We start from the raw sequence: 20,044 nt of genomic DNA on the forward strand, positions 1-20,044 counted from the left end.
TGCCGCTGTTTTCAACATTTTTTCTTCAAGTCCTCGACACCTACGGCGTTCAGTTGGTGCATCTGAGCCCCAACTCAGTTGTCGTCCTGGCGGTGTTTGCCCATTTCTGTGAGATGTTCGTGGGAGTGGCTCCGTCAGTGACGCTTCTTCGGCATTTCTTCGCACTGCGATCGGCTGGGAAGAATAGAGGCTACTCCACGGCGGACGTCGCGGGCTGCTCCAATCTTCAACTGCAGGATGGCATGGGAGAGCGGTACATCCCCCAGGTGCTGTGAAGCAAATGGGAGGAGTGGCGGTGGGACTGGTTTTACGTCGACGTCGACCCCCACAACCGCCTCACCCTGCCGGAGGTGGCGACGGAGCCCTAGAAAGCGACATGGGAGGTACCGCCGCCGTCTGATGCGAGGTTGGAGTCGGTCTTCGAGCGCATCAAGTTCCTGCGTGACGCCGAGCTCACCTCGGTGATGGTGGTGGCGGACTTCCTGCGCCGCCGCCTGGCGCCGCTGCGGGAGCGGGTCCGGCCCTGTTGGCTCTACACCGGGCCTGAAGACAACACCCGGACCCAGATCGGCTCAAGCTGGGACCTGGGCCCGGCGGAGCTGAGGGGCATGCTCCGGGTGGTGACCGGCGTGGAGGAGATGAGCCGGGCGGAGCTCCCGTGGAGGGAAATGGTGCTCTGCGCCAACCCCGAGCTCGCGGCGATCCAGGCAAAGCAGCGGGAATTAGACGCCCAGGGGTTAGTCGACCGGCCGAGGAGCCGGAGCCCCGAGGCCCCCGAGCTCCCCGAGTTGGATGAGGTGGCCAGTGAGGGGGCCGCGAGCAGTCCGGTGCGGACCGGTGGCCCGAGCGCCGCGAGCGGCGAGCCGCAGGCCAGCAGTGGGGCCGCTGCGGGCAGCAGCACCGCATCAGAGGAGGAGGCACCGCCGGTAGTGGAGCAGCGGCGGCGCCGGAGGACCGGGGGAAGTGCCCCCGGCTCTTCATTCCCGTGCTGGAGTCCCCACCGCTGCCATTGGCAGAGGCGGCATTCCCAGTTCTGGAGCCGTGCCTTGTTCGGCTGGGGCCCGATCTGGCGCCCGGAGACCGCGTGGTGGCCCTGCTGAGCCCCCGGCGGAAGAGGAGGAGGGAGGACTCCGAGCCGGCGCTATTGAGCTCGGAGTTCAGGATTCCGGCAGCCAAGTGGCAGTACCGAGGGACTACGACCACGTAAGTTTCGTCCTTCATTCCTTCTTGGGCGTGCTTCGCCCAAACTAAGCTTCGGTTTTGATCTTCGTCCTTCTCCTGCAGGCCGCCTATGGGCGCCGCTGAGGGCCAGGGGCGGCCAGAGGCGCCGAGGCTGGCGCCAGCCCCCAAGCCGAGCGTGCCGGCGGAGCCAGGGGCGGCCGGAGGCGCCGAGGCTGGCGCCAGCCCCCAAGCCGAGCGTGCCGGCGGAGCCAGGGCTGGCAAGCGCTGCGGCCGGGCCGAGGCCAGCGGACACGGCGGCGGAGACGGGGCAGATGGACGCGACGGCGGTGCCGGAACTGGCGGACACGGCGGCAGAGCCGGAACCGGTGGATGCGATGTCCTTGCTAGGACCGACGGATGCGGCGGCCGAGAGGGTGCCGGCAGAAGCGGTGGCTGAGACGGAGACGCAGTCGCCGCCGGAGCGTTCGGCGCCGTCCGAGCCTACCTCGAGCGTGCCGAGCCCGGGGCGGATGATCGTGCGGCAGTTTTCGGGGACCCCGAGCCCCCCGATGGAGGCTCGCAGGGGACCCAACGCCCAGCTGCCGCCCAGCCAGCCCACCGAACCCCTCCCGGTCGCGCTGGGGAGCGTCCGAGAGGCGATGGAGCGGCTGGAGGCGGCCGCAGCGGACGTGGTGGCACAACTGGATGTGGAGCGCGCCGCGCTGGCTACGGAGAGAGCACAGCTTACAACTGCTTGGCGCTCCTTCGAATCCCGCCTCGTCGCGGTGCGCGCCGCCAACAAGGAGGAACAACGCGCCATGGAGGAGGCCCGCGCTTAGGGCGCGCGGGAGCGGAAGTTTTTGGAGGACACCCGCGCGGAAGTTGCACTGGAGTGGGAGGTTTTGGAGAACACCCGTGCAGAAGTTGCGCGGGAGCGGGAAGACGCTGCCCGCCTGGCTGAGGCATCGCGGCAGCAGGCTGCTGAGGCCCTTGCCAGGGAGAGGCAGGCGCAGGAGCGGGAGGAGGCGGTCGCGAGCCGCGAGAGGGCGGCGGAGGCCCTCCAGGCTGACCTAACCCGTCGACAGGGCGAGGCCGACCGGACTCGCGCCAATCTCCAACGTTGGGCAGGGGAGCTTCAGAACATCGAAGGGGATCTCCGACGCTGGGAGGAGGACGTCGCCATCCGGGAGGTCGACACCAAGATCACGGCGGTGGACTTGGGCGCCCGAGAGGACTCGCTGACCCGCCGGGAGTCGGAGGCTGCCGAGGCGGCGGCGGCCGCCGCTGCTAGGGAGGAGCAGGTCGCCAAGCACGAGGCGGAGCTGACCGCCCACGAGCGGGCCCTGTCCGAGCTGGCGGGGCAGGTGAAGCTGGCCGCCGGCCATGCACCTGACGTCGGCTCTTCTGGCGCAGTTGGGGGCCAGGGGCTCAAGGAGTAGCTGCGGATCGCGAAGGAGAAGCTCGAGGCCACCTTTGTCGCGCGGGCCAGCCTACAGCAGATGTTGGAGGACACACTCCGGTGGATGCGGCGGTCCATGGCGAGGGCCGACCTTGGGTGACTCGTCGTGGAGTCGAAGGGCGACGGTCCCTGCCGATTCGTCCTGGGACTCTAGTAGGTCTGCGAGCGCCTTGAGGCGCTGCCCTGGGCCGTCCAGGAAGTTGCCGCCCGGGAAGGGCGCGGCTTGGCCCAAGCAGTGGCTGAGCACGTCCTGGCCTGCTTCTGGAGCAGAGACTCGAACTTCCCGCTGGAGCCAGCTCGGTAAGGAGTGGTCGAAGCCGAAGAAGAGGTCGCCCGGGAAGCAGTTCGGAGCACCGCTGCCGAGGTGGCGGCCGGCTTCAAGCGGGAAGTGCCGCCGCCGCCAGCCCCGGGGGTGGCCGTGATGATTCTGACTCTGACGTCGACTCTGACTAGGCTTTTTGTAGTTTCTTCTTCTTTCATTTTTCTTTGACTTGATGTAAATACAGGAGTGATCCCTTAGAAATGCTTGTATTCCCTTTGTAAATATAATGGAAGCTTTTCTTTGGGCTCGCAACTCCAGTATTCTCGAGTACTTAGTATTGTTTCTGATGTTTTCTCTTGGTGCTCCGAGGAGTACTCAGTCGGACCGATCCCGATCTTTCCATCCCCGAGAACGAAGTCGTCCCGATCATCCTTCTCGGTGCGTTCAGCCCCCGAGGCCTCGCGAGTTCGCATCGGCTAAGTCAAAAGACAAAGGCAGGAGCTTCTTTGCTCGGGAGATAGATCGATCCAGCACAGGGCACGCCATGACTGGTGAACACTTTTCCATCTTGCGACCACTTAGTCAGCAGACCGGAGACACGCGCGGGTGGGAATGCGACCAAGAGTCCCCATGGTTCGGTGGTGCCCGGGCTTAGACGGACCGGGCCGAGCACCGACAGCCCGCCCCTAAGGCCTAGGCTCCGGACTACTCGAGCAGCTCGAGCGATAGGATTACCCAGGGTGCCCAGGGACTTGGTAGTACTCGGGGCCCTTAAAAGCGAACCGAACACCACGACCACCACGAAAGACTTCGATCGGACATTACCGCACGCACGGTACCCCTTTCTACGAACCGTTCTGTCGTTCTAGGAAAAAGTGGACACGTGGTAGGGTTTTGTGCGCGAGGAGACCATCTCACCGGGCAGATTAGAATACGAGGGCCCCCGAGGATGACTCGGGAACGAAATATTATTGAACATGAATTCGTCTGAATTTAACCACTCACCGGACAGCTGTCGGCCTTTCAGCCAACCGACCCAGGAGGGGTGTGCGCTCCAAGCTCGGGGTGCCCGGGGACTTGGTTCCCTTAGTTGGGGCGCCCGAGCATCAAGGGGCGCGTGAGGAGCCCGGGGTCAAGTGATCTCGACCACTCATGCTTAAGCGGTAGGACCACCCGAGGACCCTTGGGAATGAGCAGCGACCTAGGCATCGAGGCCATCGCGGTCGAGCTGCTTTTGCTTTGATTGTCGATCTATGACTTAAGAGAAAATAGAGAAATTCCTTGTTTGGTGCGCTCTGTTAGTGTGGTACTTGTTATAGACTGCTCTCGTTTTTGACCCGAGACCTCTCGAATACCCAGACCGGCAGACAAGAGCAGATAGAGGCATAACCCAGAGGTCCCATGGTTTAGTGGCGCCTGGGTATGACAGACCAGACCGAGCACCGACAGCCCGCCCCTGGGGCCTGGGCTCCGGACTACTCGAGCAGCTCGAGCGATAGGATTACCCAGGGCGCCTAGGGACTCGGTAGTGCTCGGAAACCTGCCATGACACTGAACACCACAGCCTACCACATCGGACGTAAGTCAGCGGCAACTGCCCACGCGCATACCGGTCGGGGATTCTTTTATCAGCGGGGAAAATGAGAGAGCGATCTTTTCTCGCACAATCGAGCATCTCACCAGACAGATTAAACATATGGGATCCAGAAAAATGAAATTGACACAGGATCGCACATTAATATTCATACTGTATTGACAAATTTTTTTACAAGGTTGGGTAACTTACCCAGTTAGTGGTAGCCCCCGGTCAACTTGGGCGGGCGGGAAAGCCCCCGGCCTGGTTAACCTGAGCCGCGAGCATGGCCATCTACGGGTAGAACTTGCGCCGGTGCTCGATGTTCCATGGGTTGGGGAGCGGTTACCCGTCTTCTGCAGCCAGCCGGAAGGAGCCTTCTCGCGGGACCCCAATCACGGTGAAAGGGCCTTCCCACATAGGGGACAGCTTATACTTTCCTTCGCGTGACTGGACACGTCGGAGAACTAGATCCCCCACCTCGAGAGACGGTAACGAGCTGCCCGGACGGCGGCACGCCGCCGGCGCTCCTCTAAGTAGTCGACGTCGTCGCGCCTCTACTGCTCTTGTTCTCCTTCAGAATAGGCATGCACCCGAGGGGAGCCTAGAGTGAGCTCGGAGGAGAGGACCGCCTCGGCGCTGTACATGAGGAAGAAAGGAGTCTCCCCGGTAGCGCGGCTTGGCGTGGTCCGATTGGCCCGTAGCACGTTATAGGTCCGGGTTTTGAGGCCCTTCAGTATCTCCGCATTGGCGCGCTCAACTTGCCCGTTACTCCGAGGATGAGCGACGGAGGCGAAGCAGAGCTTGATGCCGAGGTCTTCGCAGTAGTTCCCGAATAGGGCACTTGTGAACTGGGTGCCGTTGTAGGTGATGATCTGGTTCGGGACACCAAAGCGACTGGTGATGCCGCGGATAAACTGGAGCACCGTGTTCTTGGTCACCTTGATGACTGGGACCGCCTCTGGCCACTTGGTGAATTTTTCGATGGCGACGTAGAGATACTCATAGCCCCTGATTGCTCGGGGGAATGGACCCAGAATGTCCAGCCCCCAGACCGTGAAAGGCCATGACAGGGGGATGGTGTGAAGAGCCTGAGCTGGCTGGTGAATTTGCTTTGCATGGAACTGGCACGCTCTGCAGTGCCGAACCAGCTCGGAAGCATCCTGGAGGGCTGTAGGCCAGTAGAAACCTTGCTGGAAGGCCTTCCCGACCAGCGTGCGGAACGATGCATGGCCACCGCACTCGCCCTCGTGGATCTCAGCGAGAAGCTCACCGCCTTCTGCCCGGGAGATGCATTTCAGGAGAACACCGCCTGCGCTACACCGGTAGAGATCCCCATCTACTATGGCATAGCGTTTAGACTGCCGAGCAACTCTTTCGGCAGACGCCTCATCCCCAGGGAGTAACTTTTCCTTCAAGTACCCTCGGATGTCGTCCATCCATGAGGAATCTTGAGAACATTCAGCAAGTGTAGCGCACTCACCGGGCGGTGGCTCCCTGACGGGGCTTCCCACTGAGGGCACCGCCGGAGTCCCCTGAATTGAGTTCGAGGTTTCCCCTTCGTCCTGTTCGGCAGGCAGGACGGAAGGCCGTGTGAGTCTTTCTTCAAAGACTCCGGCAGGGACACGCGCACGGGAGGAGGCCAGGTGGAAGAGCTCGTCGGCCAGAGCATTGTCGCGGCGAGGGACGTACCGTAGCTCAAGGCCAACGAAGCGCTTCTCCAGCTTCCTGACTGCGGCCATGTACGCCGCCATTTGAGGATCCGTGCACTGGTACTCTTTGGATACCTGGTTGACCACCAGCTGGGAGTCTCCCTTGACCAGGAGGCGACGAATCCCGAGACCCACCGCGGCCCTGAGGCCAGCGATGAGACCTTCATATTCCGCCATATTGTTGGATGCGTGGAACTGCAGCTGCACGACGTACCGGAGTTCTTCACCCGTTGGGGAGGTGAGAACCACTTCGGCCCCTGCGCCATTCAGCGAGAGGGAACCGTTGAAATGCATGATCTAGTACCTGGGCGCATGGTGCCCGGGATACGTAGAAATCTCTTCTGGGACGACCTCGGAGACAGGTGTCCATTCTGCCACGAAGTCAGAGAGCGCCTGGCTTTTGATCGCTTGGCGACTGACAAAGTGCAAGTCGAATTCCGCCAGCTCCACCGCCCACTTGACGACACGCCTGGTGCCTTCTCGGTTCCGGAGGATGGGTCCCAGTGGATACGTGGTAACCACCGAGACCTTGTGCGCTTGAAAGTAGTGGCGCACCTTCCGGGAAGCGATGAGCACGGCGTAGAGCAGCTTCTGAGCCTGGGGGTACCTTGTTTTGGCCTCCCGGAGGACTTCACTGATGAAGTACACCAGTCGTTGTACCCGGCGGGCCCGGACTGCGGCCTCACCCGAGGGGTTATCGCAGCCCCTAGGCTCGGCGGCGTAGTCGGGGCTGACCGGGTGCTCGGGCTCTACTCCCTGGTCGGCAGGAGCCAAGTGCTCGGGCTCGATCCCCTGCTCGGGGGGAGCCAAGTGCTCGGGATCGACCCCCTGCTCGAGGGGAACCACGAGGACGGGGGAGTGCCCGGGGGCGACCGGGAGCTGGGACCCAGCACCTGGCCCCGCGCACTCGTCGCGCTCCACCACCAGCACCATGCTTATGACCTGAGGAGTGGCCGATACGTAGAATAGTAGTGGCTCACCTTCGGATGGAGCCACCAGCACGGGTGGTGAGGTGAGGTACTTCTTTAGATCGTGGAAGGCCTGCTCGGCCTCCGGCGTCCAGTCGAAATGACCTGTCTTCTTCAGAAGCTTGAAGAGGGGGAGCCCCCGCTCCCCAAGTTTGGAGATGAAGCGCCCGAGGGCTGCCATGCAATCGGCGAGATGCTGGACCTCCTTGAGTCGAGCCGGGGGTCGCATCTGCTCGATGGCCCGAATCTTCTCTGGATTGGCCTCGATTCCTCGGCTGGAAACCAAGAAACCGAGGAGCTTGCCCACGGGTACCCCGAAGACACACTTCTCGGGGTTGAGCTTTAGGCGGGTAGTGCGGAGACTGTTGAAAGTCTCGGCAAGGTCGTCGAGCAGGGTGGCGCGGTCTCGGGACTTGACCACGAGATCGTCGATGTAGGCCTCGACGTTGCGGCCAACCTGCGAATCAAGGGTGATGCGAATAGCGCGCTGGAAAGAAGACCCACCATTGCGCAAACCAAAAGGCATTGACATATAATAATAAGTCCCCACCGGGGTGGTAAAACCAGTTTTTTCTTCATCCTCTATGGCCATGCGAATCTGGTGATATCCAGAGTTTGCATCTAAAAAACACAAAAGATCACATCCCGCGGTTGCATCTACAATCTGATCTATGCGGGGAAAGGGAAAAGGATCTTTAGGGCAAGCCTTATTTAGGTCGGTGTAGTCCACGCACATGCGGAGCTTGCCGTTGGCCTTCGGGACGGTAACTAGATTCGCCAGCCACTCGGGGTGGAGGACTTCTCGGATAAATCCGGCGTCAAGGAGCTTGCTGACCTGCTCTCGAATGAACTCCTGGCGCTCAGGCGCCTGCCGCCGGACCTTCTGCTTCACCGGGCGTGCGTCCGGGCGCACAGCCAAGTGGTGCTCAATCACCTCCCTAGGGATCCCGGGCATGTCGGATGGCTGCCACGCAAACACGTCAGCGTTAGCCCGGAGGAAGGTGACGAGCACGCTTTCCTATTTGCCATCCAGGTCACCATCGATGCGGACGACCTGGAAGGCGTCTTCGCCCACCACAACCTCCTTCATAGGAACGGAGGTGTCGGCAGCGAGTCGGGGTTTGGAGGAAGAGGGCCCCGGGTCCCCCTGGCGGCCCTCGACCTCAGCCTGAGCCGAGGCCAAGGCCAGGTATGACTGCTCAGCGCATGAAACAGCGCCGCCGGAGTCGGCAGTCATGGAGATGGGGCCTGCTGGGCCCGGCATCTTGACCGTGAGATACGCGTAGTGCGCAGCCATCATGAATTTGGTGAGCGCCGGACGCCCGAGGATGGCGTTGTAGGGGAGGGGGAGTTTCGCGACGTCGAAGAGGACGTTTTCCGTGTGGAAGTTGTCTCGACTCCCGAAGGTTACGGGTAGCTCGACCTGCCCGAGGGGCAGGGAGTGCCCTGGTGTCACTCCGCAGAATGGAAGCGACGGCTTTAGGCGCCTGGAGGGCACCTGCAGCTTCTCGAAGGCCTCCTTGGAGAGGAGGTTGGGGCCTGCGCCCCCATCGATCAGCACTCTGCCGACCTTGACATTGCAGATGGTGGGGGACACTACCAAAGGTAGTCACCCCACACCTGCAGTACTGGAGGGGTGGTCGGCTATACTGAACGTGATCGGAGCATCCGATCACCTCAGGGGCCTGGCGGCCTCTTCGCTCGGGGTTGCCGAGCAAACCTCGCGCCGCATGGTCTTGATACCACGCCGCGAGAAAGGCGTGTAAGCGCCTCCGTCGATGAAGGCGACGGTATGCTCGGGTTCCTGGAAGATGAGCTCGGCGTTGCCGGGGGCGGCCTCAGCATCGTCTCCCCCGCGGGACTCGTCGTGCTCCCTCTGGCGCTGCTCGACGAGGCCTTTGACCGTACGACACTCCGTGAGGTCATGCCATCTGGTCTGGTGGATTGGACACCATTTGCCTGGCTCGGGCCCCGCAGGAGCGGGATCCCTCGCTGGAGCGGGAGCCCGGGCGGGGGTCGGAGCCCTTGCGGGAGCCAGGGCCCTCGTGGGAGCCGGAGCCCTAGGAGGGGCCCTGGTCGGGGCTCTCGCGGGCGTAGGCCATCTGTCGGCGGCCGCTCGACGTTCTTGCCGGTGATCGGGCTCTTGGACCGGCCTATGGGTGGGGCCTTGGGCCGGTTCGACAGGAGCAGCCTCGCACCTTCTTCTCTTCTTCTTTTCCCACCTGTCGGAGCGGGAAGAACTTGGATGGTCGGCGGCGGGGCGCTCGGAGTGCAGAGCATGCCAAGCCCGGGCCTCCGCCGCCTTGGCGCACTTGTCGGCCAGCGCGAAGAGTTCCGCAGTGGTTTTGATTTCGTGCGTACCTAGCTTCTCGAGCATCCGCTCATCGCGGACGCCCTGCCGAAAGGCGACGATAATAGTGTGGGGGGCTATCCGCGGGATAGTGTTACGGACCTGGCTGAAATGTTGAATAAAGCGCCGCAGCGTCTCCCCCTCCTGCTACTTGACGGCGTGGAGGTCGCAGTCCAAGCCGGGGCGCGTGAATGTGCCCTGAAAATTAGCCACGAACTGGTGGCAAAGGTCGTCCCAGGAGCTAATAGATCCTGGGGATAAGTTCATTAGAAAAGAACGGGCAGAGCCCCTCAAGGCAACATGGAAATAATTTGCCATCACCTTTTCATTGCCACCGGCCACCTGGACGGCCGTAGTGTATATTTGGAGGAACTCAACGGGGTAGATGGACCCGTCGTACTTCTCCGACAGCTTAGGGCGGAATTTGGAGGGCCATTTGACCCGTCGGAGCTCACTAGAGAAGGCACGGCAGCCGGTGCCGTACCCCGTGGCGCAGGTGGCGTTCCTTGGCGGTGAACGTCGGCGAGACGGGGAGTCCTAGCGATCGTGGGCCGGCAAAGAGGAAGCCTGGTCCTCAGCCTCGGCCTCCTGCCGGGTCTCCCGCTGGCGCTCGAGAGTGACGCGCGCATCTTCGTGGCCCCTCCACTCGTTGAGACACAAGCGGAGGTCCGCCTGGAGGCCCCCCGGCCTGTGCGAACGTTGCCCATTGATGGGCCGGTTCTGGCGGTGCCACGCTGGGTGGTGGCACGAGAACTCTCGGCCAGCACCTGGCGGCGAGCAGTGCCGACCAGGGCAGCGACTTCTTGGATCCAGCGGCCCTCCGGGGTTTCCGGCGTTGCCTAAATAGGCGGATGCCTGAGGAGAGTGTGCGCCGCAAGCAGCGTGCTCCCGGGGCCGGCCACGCTGAAAGCGAGCCTACACCGGAGAGGCACCCGGCGCTGTCCAGAGGCGGACCTGGCGACCGGAGTTTCGACCACCAGCTGGGGGTCGGATGGTGCACCGGCGGCGGTGGCCCTGCTGGGCCCAGCGCCTTGGTCCCCTTGGGAAGGGAATGCCGCGCGTGTAGATCGCGGCTGCTGCTGGGACGCAGCGGCGGCTAGGGCCTCCTGTGCGAGGGGCTACATTTCCCCGCTGGAACTGGAGCCAGAGCGCTGGAGGCGGTGACCACCAGCCATTTTTTCTGTGGAAGAAAACAAACAAACAGATTCAGGGATGTTCCCCCCTACCTGGCGCGCCAGCTATCGGAGGATTAACTCCTATCACAGGGATCCCGAGAGACCCCTAATTAGAGATTCGACCGGGGGGATGATCCTGAATAAGTTCGTCGGAGAAATAAATGGAATGAATGCAACGGCCGGTGGTGGGGGTGATGACCTAGTGCAAAAAGAAGTAAATGCACCAGAATTTAGACAGGTTCGGGCCGCACGGGGGCGTAATACCCTACTCCTGTATGGATGCAATAACTGTCCTGAGGAAGTCCCTGAAGGATGTTGCTGGTTACAAGAGTTTTGGCCTAACTAAGAGCTTGAGGCTCCTTGTTCTTCGGTTGGAACTGTACTCAACCTAGCTCACAGTGTCTCTCGTTCTTCTTTGTTGACGTTGTGCCTTGTGCGTTGTGTTGTTCTGCGTATCCTCTGGCTCTGGATCTATTTCTTCGATTGCCCCCTCCTCTGTGCCGCCGGCTCTTTTAAGTACCTGCCGGCTGCGACATGTCCGGAATGGGAAGGAGGGGGCACAAGTTCCAAGATGCCATGACTGGGAAAGGCATCATCATTTCTTCTGGGTGAAGTGAATGGGGGTGGAAAATGCGTCGCACGCCCGGTCACCTGTCACCATAAACGCCCTGGCAACGGGCGCCATGGAGAGGGCCCACCGGGCAGCCGCAGAGCAACCCAGCGTGCCCGCCCTGTCTTGTTCCTCTGCCACAGTAGGGCGGCAGACGGAACGCCTTGATCCTCGTGATGTTATCCTGAGGCAAGCCGGATGACGCGGGACGGGACCCGTGCAATTAATGACCCCACGCCTCTCTGCCAAAACATGACAGGAACTGACGTTGTGGCGGGAGCAGTTGGATGTGTCAGGCCACGCACGCTCATTAAATGTGGCCTCGGACCTCTGACTGGTGGACACCTCATCGGTGGGCCCCTCGGGGGCCCTTCTGGGTCGTCGGGGTACCGAGTGCTCGGGGGTACTATTCACCTCAGCGAGCACTTTCCTCCTGAGCACTTTTGCACGAACCCTCGGGGAATCGAGTGCTCGGGGGCCGCCACGTGCAGCCCCGAGCACTTTCTCCCGAGCACTCTTTGTGCGGATCCTCGGGGAACCGAGTGCTCGGGGGCCGCTGCTCGCAGCCCCAAGCACTCTCTCCCGGAACTCAGCTCTTCTAATCATTGGGGGACTAGGGTGCTCGGGGGTGACCGGGCACCGGCCCGAGCACTTTCTTCCCGGTACTTAGACTCCGTGGCTCATCGGGGAACTGGGGTGTCCGGGGACCACTGACTGTGGCCCCGAGCACCTTCTCCCGGGACTTGAGCTTTTCTCATCCTTCAGGAGAGACCTCGCGGGATGGTGCCATGTGGCGGATGGCTGGCTCGGCCTCGGGATTCGGGGACCCCCGGTTCCTGATACACCGACAGTCAGCGTCTAGAGGATCCTCAGCCCGCGTGAAAGTTGGCGGCTGAGTCCGTATAAAATCCAAGAAGTCATCTCGGCACCCGGCCCCACCTCCTCCTTGAGAGGCCATGTTGCGCACGAGAGCCTCGAGGAGCGCTGTCTGAGCTTGACGGTTTTGCTAGATTTGCATAAGCACCTCCGACATGCTCGACGGTGGAGATGGGTCATTCTCATTAGAATCTTCAGGAGGATCACCCAAACTACCACGGGTTCTCATCCTGTTGTGACAATGAAAAGAAAGAGAGGCAAAAGGTTAAACTCCGACATAGGTGAAAGATCAAACTCCAACTAATGCTACTTTGCTATGTCGGACCTCGCTTATTTGGATCCGTATACTACATAGTGATGAAAATGCATGTTCAAACACATGGTGCAAAATGAACAATAGAATATGGAAATATGCTCGACCCTTAACTGTACGTTTCTTTCTCGAGCGCATCTCTCTCCAAACAAGCATCACAATCTCATACATCACCCTTCCCCCGATATTTACCACCATCAGGATGTGTTCCTTACCTTCTTACCTTTTTCGTCGATTGTGTCAATGCAAAATAAGTCACAAAGGCATCATGCTATGAAACAACATGATACGGAAACAAGCAATATAAGTAAAACAACCATCAACGCATTACACTTAGGGGCATAATATAGTAGTTTCTTACATATTAATCATGGACAGGCATAAAAGAAACTTTGGTGGGTTGCTTAGTGGATTTCACACTTTATGAAAGAACGTCCTAATCATTTTTAGGCTACTTCATTAAACCAAGCTCTGATATCATGCTGTGAGGACCATCCAAACAATATTCTAATTAATCATTATGTCAATCATTTTCTTAATCATGACTTTAACGATTAATCAGAATACCGCTCCGGTAGTCCCAGCACGTGTTTTGTGCCCAAAATCGGAACACATGCCTTTCCAACATAACGCATCACAACATAGCTTAATAAAGAGCGAGTAATTAACATTTATATTACAAGTCTTTAGTTATGCAACCATTTGCATCAATTTACAACAAAGATAACAAGAACTACGCAACGGAAACATAAATCTATACAACAAAAGAGAGTGGAGCCACATGCCCTTAGGCTCCTCCCCAGAAGTTACGACCTCCGAGAGGAGGGTGAACTACTCTTAACTGCCACCCTGAACAGGAAGCACGAAGTAGCCAAACACCAGCTCTTCGTCACCAGTAGCACCTGAAAACGCAGGCATGAGTAGGAAGGTACTCACAAGACTTAAACTATATAGAGCACATATACGTAGCTCGACTCCAAGGATTATGCATTGAGACATTAGCAAGGATAAGCCACATGGTTAAGTTAAACGGAAGCAGTAAGCAACCTAGACATATAGGTGTGAGCAACTAAATTAACCAACAACAACATAATTCTACCCAGCCATAACCAACTGAACATAAATAATTGGAACCATTATGAACATATAAGTAACAAAGACTAACTCATCCATCTCCCACGTACTCAACCACAATCCATAATCGAAAACTCTACGACCTATCCGGATGAAACAATAGCATGCTCATGACCGAGAGCGCGGTATTTTGAAATGTTTTTACACCCTGCAGGGGGATACTCCTAGACCCATATGACTTGAGGACCATACGGCTTGTATGACCACACAGATCTATACAAGGGGTACTCATGTCAACCTTTCCTACTAAGCCCCAACCACATGGATCGTGCATCGCTCAACGCAGAGGTACTAGAACTACTCCTAGAGCAAACTAGCACCTCTTACAAGTCCGCCCGCTCACACCATTGATGTTCAGGCCCAAATGATCACAGCTACAGAGGTATTCGGCTCGTCTTACCATTAGATCAGCATGTCGTGAGTAAGGTAAATGCTAAAGCCAACGGTACCGACGGACGGTCTTAAACGATGCAAGCGGTCTACGGTGTCTAGGTTCCTCTCCCGAACTACCCCGAGGAACTCCTCCGGAGTAGAAAACACCCCTAACACCACCCACATCTCGCCTCATACTCACCACTCATCCAACCATCATAAACAACCCATCAAGGCCAAAAATTTTGTGAACAACAATTAAACCTATAGCTCGTGAATGATGGAACATTCCACCGCTTGACTTCTACCAGTGACCTATGCATTGCTAAGCACTTAAGTCGAAATTGTACTTAGATGACAACATGTTCTCAAGGCTACAAGGATGCGGGTAAGCAATACCTCAAGGTAGAGCTAATGCAATCAACATAGGATCTACCCATTTATACCTGACACTGACTCGCTAAACATGAAATATACATAAGCATAATTTATCAATTTTAAACTTCATTCAATTGAACAAAGGTGCAATATGCTTGGTTGCTTACCTTCCGTCTCAGGTGGCTGCCTATAATTTCCCAAGCAAAACTCGTAGAAATCCGAAAGATTAGAGTCGTCTTCAACCACGGTCGTATCATGCTCCGGCTCCTTGTTCACTAAAGAAAAGCGCATGCAATGATGAGCATGAGTGAAATGCAATAATGCAGGCTACAATATGCATATGATGAATTTCCATAAACTATGCCATATAAATCTTGAAAACATTTTTTCTAGTTAGAACAGGTCATAAGGAGACTAGAAAAATTGGTTTCGCTAATTTTGGACTTGTAAAGAATTAATGGTGAATTAATAAAGCCTCAACCTAATTAATTAATCTCAGAAATTTAATTAACTATTTAATGTCTGGGGACATTTTTAGCAGGTATATGAGGTTTATATGAAACCAATAAAATTTATTTCATGATCTTTGGAGCTACAGATAATTTATTATGAATTTTACAATTTTAAGCGAACAGTGAATTGCGCTGAAATAATTCTGTCTGAGTTGACTGCGGTCAGACTGCCAATAAGGACGGTCAGACAATCGGGAGTCGTGGTCAGACTACCAAAAAACATGGTCAAACCACCAATGTGCAGAGAGGTTTGGGTTCTGGCAGTCAGACCGGCCCGAGGGGCAGTCGGACCCCTGGAATGGTGATCAGACCGCCAAGAAACGCGGTCAGACCACTGTATGCAGCCGACGGAACTTGGTGAGCTCACCGACGACCATTCCAATGACCTGTGGGGTGGGGATTTGGACCTAGAGCATCATCTTGACCCCCTCTACTGCATAGGATCACACGCATAAGCTGAAATCGACCAAAACTCGGCTATTGCTACCAAAACATCAAGAACTCATGAACTTCAACCCTAGCCCCAAATTCCGACCAACCAATTCATGCATTCATGCCGTGGGAGCCTAGGAGACTCACCCAAGATGCTTTTTCAGGCTTGAGGACCATCGATTGAAGGAAGAAACGGAGTGAAATTGCTCGAGAGACGAAGAAACCCGATGTTCCTCACGTTTCAATCCCAAACACCAAAAGACGTCAAATCCGACTCGAATCCTTCAGGAAAGAGAAAACAAATTGGAGGGATGCATAATTTAGGAGCTAGTGATCACGTGAGTACCACACACGTACCTCGGCTTTGCTTGTAGAAGCGGGGATCTGAGGAAGAGTGAGAGAGCTTGAGAAGAGAGTGAGAGGGGGAGCTCTTGTGGCCGGTGGGAAGCACGGGAGTGGAGTGAGGGAGAGAGAGAGCAGGTGGTGCTGCCCCTTTTAGTGGTTGGGATGGTGAGGCCACTTATGGGGCCCACATATTAGAGAAAAGGGGTTCATTTTAACTACAAATTCTATTCTTTTCTGTCCCAAATTTCTTTCTCTTATCCAATTGACTCAAAACGAAGTACTCTAGTGTGCCAAAATATTTTACCTCAAATTTAATTATGACACTAATGTCGCATGATTAAGCTTAAATACATGATTATAAAATTTGAGATGTGACATGGACTATACTATATATACTACCTAGGACTATGGAAACCGAAGTGGACTCATTACAACATAAAAAGGGAAACCTAAGCTAAGACCGATGTATTATTTTGATGACTGATATCGAGTCAATATGAATTTGGCAATGGGGCTGGATCCGTTGGAAAGGTTATCAAATAAGCTTTCCAGAGGGTATTTACACAGCCCAATCCGACTTCGTATGAGAGACTTATGGTACTTTTAATCGACATCTATTTGACTGCAATAAACCGAGTCTAAGTCCACTTCAATCTTTCCTATTTTGTTACTCCTTGATTGATTCTGTGTAGAACTTGAAAGGAAAGTCTCCAATGCCTTTGGAAAGTCCATGTACAGCTGCATATGACCTTTAGACACCTTGTGATAACCTTTTTCTCCCACGCATCCCTTAGCTCTTCTTTGTCAATGTGCCAACAAACAATGCAGCTCTTCTTCCTCTTGTGTATCGTATTGATCCAAATACCTAAGCACAAGTAATTTACAAGATTAGGGTAGTAGAAAATTCTCCTTAAAATTAATGATATGGTCATTAAGAAACAAGTTCACCTGATCTTGTATTTTCTTGGCACGTACTCTTATAATTGGTCCAGTTGGTAACTCGATGCGTATATCTTGATCATTAGGTAGCGGTGAAGAATGTGTCATAAGGTTGTTCTCATCACCCATGAGTGTGTTTAGAGGGCTTATGTTTCGAGGGAAGAACTCACGATGTTGTTGGATGAGTATCGCCTTGCTATTAATGACAATATTGATAAGAAGCTTGTGGAAACAATACTACATTACAATGACTCAATGATAGTATTGTAATGCTTAATGCACATTTTGATAGGTTGGACAATCATCCACCGAATAATGTGCGTGTAGATCCTCATGGAGGAGCCAATGAACAGGAGATTGTCGATGATAATGAGAAACACAATCACGACACCTTTGATGCACGACAACAGAACCGATTAAATTTCAACCGTCAAGGTACCAACTTTCAGCAACATAATTTATGTGTTAATGATGATCCAATTGCTAAAGTTAAATTTATTATACCACGTTTTGCTTTATGATGCTGAAATGTATCTAGATTGGGAGATGACAGTAGAACAGTAATTTAATGCTCATTTAGTTCCTGAAGTGTATAGAGTTAGAGAAACAACTAGTGAATTTAAAAACTTTGCAATCATCTGGTGGAATAGGGTATGCAACGATTGGTTAGCGAACCAAGGCAATAAATCTGTAGAAGAATATTATCATGAGCTACAAGTTAGTATGATGCATTGTGATATTATTCATGATGAAGAGAATACAATAGCACGCTTTTATTGAGAGTTAAGACGTGAAATTCAGGACATAGTTGATTACAAAGAATATGATAGTGTTTCTATATTGTTCCAACTTGCATGTTTGGCAATAAAAGAATTGCAGGGACGACAACAGAGGCCAAATAACAATTTTGGAAGCACGTCTACACCAAGATTAATGCTGTGACAAGTTAAAATAGCCCCGCCTTCTACTACACGGTCTGTTGCCCCCTTCTCGAGTAGAGTGCGTTCAGCAGCACCTCCAATACCGTAACATACACCTGAGGTAAGCAAATCTACTAGTGTGCAAGCTATAGCCAAGTGCTCTTCTTCGGATGCTTCTACGGGTCGTACAACGGGAATTGGATGCCATCGTTTCAAGGGAATGGGCCACGTCATGAAGGATTACACAAGTCAGCATGCGTACATTGTAGTAGAAGATGGTGGAGGTGCTAGTGATATTGAGGATGAATATGCTTTTGTCGCTAACCATGCAGTTGACAAAGATGAACATGAAACATATAGCGATAATGAGGAAGTATTGGGTACCTCTAACATAGAGAATTATAGGACTCTCATTGTGCATCGAGTGCTAACCACTCAAATAGCAAGCGGAAAAGCTGCAACTCTACAATTTATTTCAGATGTTCCTCATAGTCAAGGATTGTCGTGTTCATGTTATTATTGATAGAGAGAGCCGCAACAATTTGGTAAGATCAGAATTGATCAAGAAGCTTGACTTGTCGACAAGAGCACATCCTCACCCATATCACATTCGGTGGTTCAACAATAGCGGTATGATGAAGGTAACGCAAACAACTAAAGTGCATTTTTTATTGTCTCATACCATGATTGTGCTGATTTCGATGTAGTGCCCATGAAAGCATGCTCACTTTTGTTAGGACGATCAGGAGTTTGATACTGTTGTAACACATCATGGTAAAAGTAATAAGTACACCCTCGTGCATAAAGGAAAGAAAATAACTTTTCTTCCTTTAACCCCTGCTGAAATTGTAAAGTGTGAGAAAGAGATAGCTGAAAATGAGATAAAAGAACGTGAGCATGAATCTGAAAATCAGCAAGTATGTGTTATGTTTAGCACTAAATCTGACCTTACTGAAATTTATGATAATGAGTTTTCATGCTCTGTTGTGATATACAAAGATGTTTTGTGTTGCTGTCCTTGTGACAAAAAAAGTTGTGTGGTAATGCTTCACCTATATCACAACCACAACTTGTGCATGAATGTGTTAATTTTGTTATACAAATGGATAGTTGTTCTGAAATTAAACATATGCAATGTATTGCTAGTGAGCAAGAAGAGCTAAAATTGTTATCTTCTCTAAATATTTTAGGTTATATTGAATTTGATGTTCTTTTGTGATCTAAATAGTTTAGAGGAGCAATTAAAACTTAATTCTAACTTGTCATGCTTGTCACAAAATACTTTTCATGTTATTGGAAAATGCAATGATAAATTAGAGTATATAGTGCATCGAGTTTATATTTGTTCAAATTTGAAACCTTCTATTATTGTGCCACAAAGTGATCATTTAGAGGGCTGCAGTAGCACTATTAATATCATGTCACATTTTTCTAGTTCTATTTGCATCCTAGAGAATAATTCTCAAGAATGGGAATGCAGTTGGTTGTTACCATGCACAACAACCATTGCTTCACCTTTGTTTGTATAGAAGATGCAAATTGATACTAGGTTGTCATGTAAAATCACTTCTTTTAAAGAAGGAGAGCCAGAAGTGACACATGCATACATTGTACCAATTTTGTCTACTATAGCAAACTATGATCAGGTATAATCATTTTAAAGAGAGTTGAAATTGTTTGATAAAGTACTTATGATATTACATAACAAGAGTTCATTGCACATTTTCTTTATGTAGAAGTTTATGGGCAAGATAATGCTATACGCAAACCAAGAATGATTTGTTGTAAAGAAGAGGAGGATGATGAGGATATCACGCCTTTGGATACATATAAGCTGAACTCGTTCCTCATTATTCATTCTTTCTTGGTAAAGATGGGATGCTACTAATTTCTTATGATATTTTGTTGCTTAGGAGCATGGGAGAAGTACCACAACATCACCTATGAAGACAAGTCTACTCAGATAACAAGTCGTTATTAAGTCAGACTCCAAATTTAGTTTAGAGTCTCAGGACATCACGTCAATAAAATAGGTATAACTTTCGCATACAAAGACCAATTGAGGTGTTCTTGGACATGCTAGAAACCTTATGACGTGCCCTTTCCAACTGATCTGGTTTCACCCTTAGATTCCTTTAAAATTAATCAGAGTTGATAAAATAAGGTACTACATCACTATTTTTGACCTTGTCGGGTCTTCTAAGCACGTGGAAGTCGGAATCCACGTTATGTATGCCTCTAATCACGGCCGCACAATCCTATGTTGACCACCTCACATCCCCCTATATATATACAATAGTCATCGTAGTTTAGACTGTGGTTTTTCTTAGATTATTCTATTTTAGATAATTTCACCGCATATCAGTTTACGGAACCCTAACTTTGAGTTCTTCATTGGTAATTAGCAATATTCTGATTGTATCTACTATTTCCTTGCTTGTATTCTTAATTCGCTTGCAGGAAAAGCCTTCTTGGCGGGGTCAACCGCGTTCAGCATGATTGATAACTATGGAACAGTGGTGTAGTGGTTGCGAGGGTTCTTATCTGTTCTGG

At 53.3% G+C, this 20,044-nt stretch overlaps 1 protein-coding gene across 1 annotated transcript; it reads left to right on the top strand.

Annotated features, from left to right (window-relative positions):
* The first annotated feature begins 638 nt into the window (after positions 1–638).
* Positions 639–1,618, top strand: LOC133901517 (glycine-rich cell wall structural protein 1.8-like). The gene is made up of 2 exons (XM_062342867.1): positions 639–736; positions 1,285–1,618. The coding sequence occupies exons 1-2, from the start codon at positions 639–641 to the stop codon at positions 1,616–1,618; spliced, it is 432 nt and encodes a 143-aa protein (XP_062198851.1).
* Positions 1,619–20,044: the final 18,426 nt, after the last annotated feature.

This window comes from Phragmites australis, chromosome 20 (assembly GCF_958298935.1).
Source record: "Phragmites australis chromosome 20, lpPhrAust1.1, whole genome shotgun sequence".
NCBI lineage: Eukaryota > Viridiplantae > Streptophyta > Magnoliopsida > Poales > Poaceae > Phragmites > Phragmites australis.